The sequence below is a fragment of the Myotis davidii genome, unplaced genomic scaffold (assembly GCF_000327345.1).
Source record: "Myotis davidii unplaced genomic scaffold, ASM32734v1 scaffold533, whole genome shotgun sequence".
NCBI lineage: Eukaryota > Metazoa > Chordata > Mammalia > Chiroptera > Vespertilionidae > Myotis > Myotis davidii.
In genome coordinates this window covers 712,310-714,327 of record NW_006285996.1, presented here as the reverse complement: position 1 = coordinate 714,327, position 2,018 = coordinate 712,310, and the positions used below count along the sequence as shown (strand labels likewise).

The following is a 2,018-nucleotide window of genomic DNA, read 5'->3' as shown; positions in this document are numbered from 1 at the left end:
GCTGAGAAGTGTGAACCATGAGTAAGCTTCTGAGACCCTTTAAGTTGGGAGTGGGATTATGAACCTGCCGCAGAGAATTGCGACAGCCCAACCTGGATGATCAGCAGGCTGACATGAAAAAAGATTTGGCTCTTCTGGTTCACCAAAGCTAAGCAGGCTGCTTCTTCGTAGGACTTCTGAGACCCTTTAAGTTGGGAGTGGGATTATGAACCTGCCGCAGAGAATTGCGACAGCATTTCCCTGAAACCTTCATTTTCTCAGAGCAGTTCAGGGATTCGTGTTTCAAGGAATGTGGTTTAAGAAACCTAGAGCAATGTGGGGAAGAGGGGACCGGGATCCGGGATTTTGTCCACTGAGGGGACGTTTGGTGATGTCTGGAGACATATTTGGTTGTCACAACTGGGGGTTGGGTGGCTGTTACTGGCATCTAGTGAAAAAGGAAGAAAAGATGTTGATAAACATCCTACAATGCACAGGAGAGCCCCCACAACAAGGAGTTATCCAACCCCAACAGCACACACCTGCAAAGCACTTGTCTAGAGCAGCGGTTCTCCACCTGTGGGTCGCGACCCCTGAAAATACATCCTGCATACCAGATAGTTACATTACAATTCATAACAGTAGCAAAATTACAGTTATGAAGTAGCAACGAAAATAATTTTATGGTTGGGGGTCACCACAACATGAGGAGCTGTATTAAAGGGTCGTGGCATTAGGAAGGTTGAGAACCACTGGAGAGTGGCCTTTTCTATGGTTATGGCCATCTCCCACGCCATTAACCTTGAAAATTGAAGATGACTAGAAAGCAAGAAAGACAGAGAAAGAGGGGAGGATGAGGAGGAAAGGGAAGGGGGAAAAAAGATAGGAAATGAAAGAGATAAACAGAATATAATGAAGGAATAGACTGGGAATAATGAGAATAAAAAGCAGCCAGATTCATAATTGCCTAAACTTGGAAGCAACTTAGATGTCAGTAGGTGAATGGATAAATAAACTATGGTACATCCAAACAATGGAATATTATTCAGGGCTAAAGAGAACTGAGCATGAAAAGATGTGGAGGAAACTTAAAGGAACATTACTAAGTGAAAGCAAATTCTGAAAAGGCTACGTACACACTGTACAATTCCACTCTATGACCTTCTGATACAACTGTGGGGACAGTAAAAGGACCAGAGGTTAATAGGGAGGAATGAACAGGGGAGCACATGTATTCACTTATTTATCACAGGATTTTAGAGCAGTAAAAATACTCTGTGATACATAAGTGAACACATATCACCAGACATTTGTCCAAACCCATAGGATACACAGCACCAGGAGTGAACCCTAATGTAAACTATGGACTTTGGGTGATGATGATGATGTGCCAATGGAAGCTCGACAATTTTAACAAGTGTGCCCTCTGATGAGGGCTGTTAATGGGAGAGAGTACGCATGCGTGAGGCAGGAAGTCTATGTGAAATCTTTGTAACGTCCCCTCTATTTTGCAGTAAACCTAAAACTGCTCTAAAAAAAAATAAACACGAAAGAAAAAGGCAGCGCAGCACCGCGTTAACTAGACCCAGCCTCCTCTCGCTTTTATTACTGCTCTGAGTTTAGGAAGGCCGATCATTCTGCTCAACAGGCACGAGCTAGTGGGTGAAGGCAGGGGAGGAAATCAAAAGGCAGGAGATGTTTTTCTGCCCAATAGGCTGTGCCCCAGCTCGGTGCCTCTGTGCGCCTTGGCGGCCTCAGACCCTGGGGGGCTTCTTGGGGTCCTTGTTCTTGCCCGGCATGAAGGCGTACAGTTCCTCGATGAGCATCTCCATGCGGGCGGTGACCTCGGTCACCGTGTCGATGACCAGCTTCTGCTGCAGCTTCAGCTTGTTGTTCTCCCACAGCGCCTTGTTCTCCTCCTGGAACAGCCGGTGCTCCTCGCGCAGCACGTGCAGCGCGCGGTTCTCCTCCTGCAGGAGCCGGTTCTCCTCGCGCAGGACCTGCAGGCTCTGGTTCTCCACCCGCAGGGCCTGCAGCGC

General features: G+C 47.3%; 1 protein-coding gene across 1 annotated transcript in view; it reads right to left on the bottom strand.

The window, feature by feature from the left end:
* Positions 1–1,733: 1,733 nt before the first annotated feature.
* Positions 1,734–2,018, bottom strand: part of SPERT (spermatid associated) — an 11,572-nt gene continuing 11,287 nt past the window's right edge. Inside the window, exon 4 of the mRNA XM_006757187.1 lies at positions 1,734–2,009. Within this exon, the coding sequence (XP_006757250.1) occupies positions 1,734–2,009 (276 nt within the window). The remainder of the gene's footprint in view (positions 2,010–2,018) is intronic.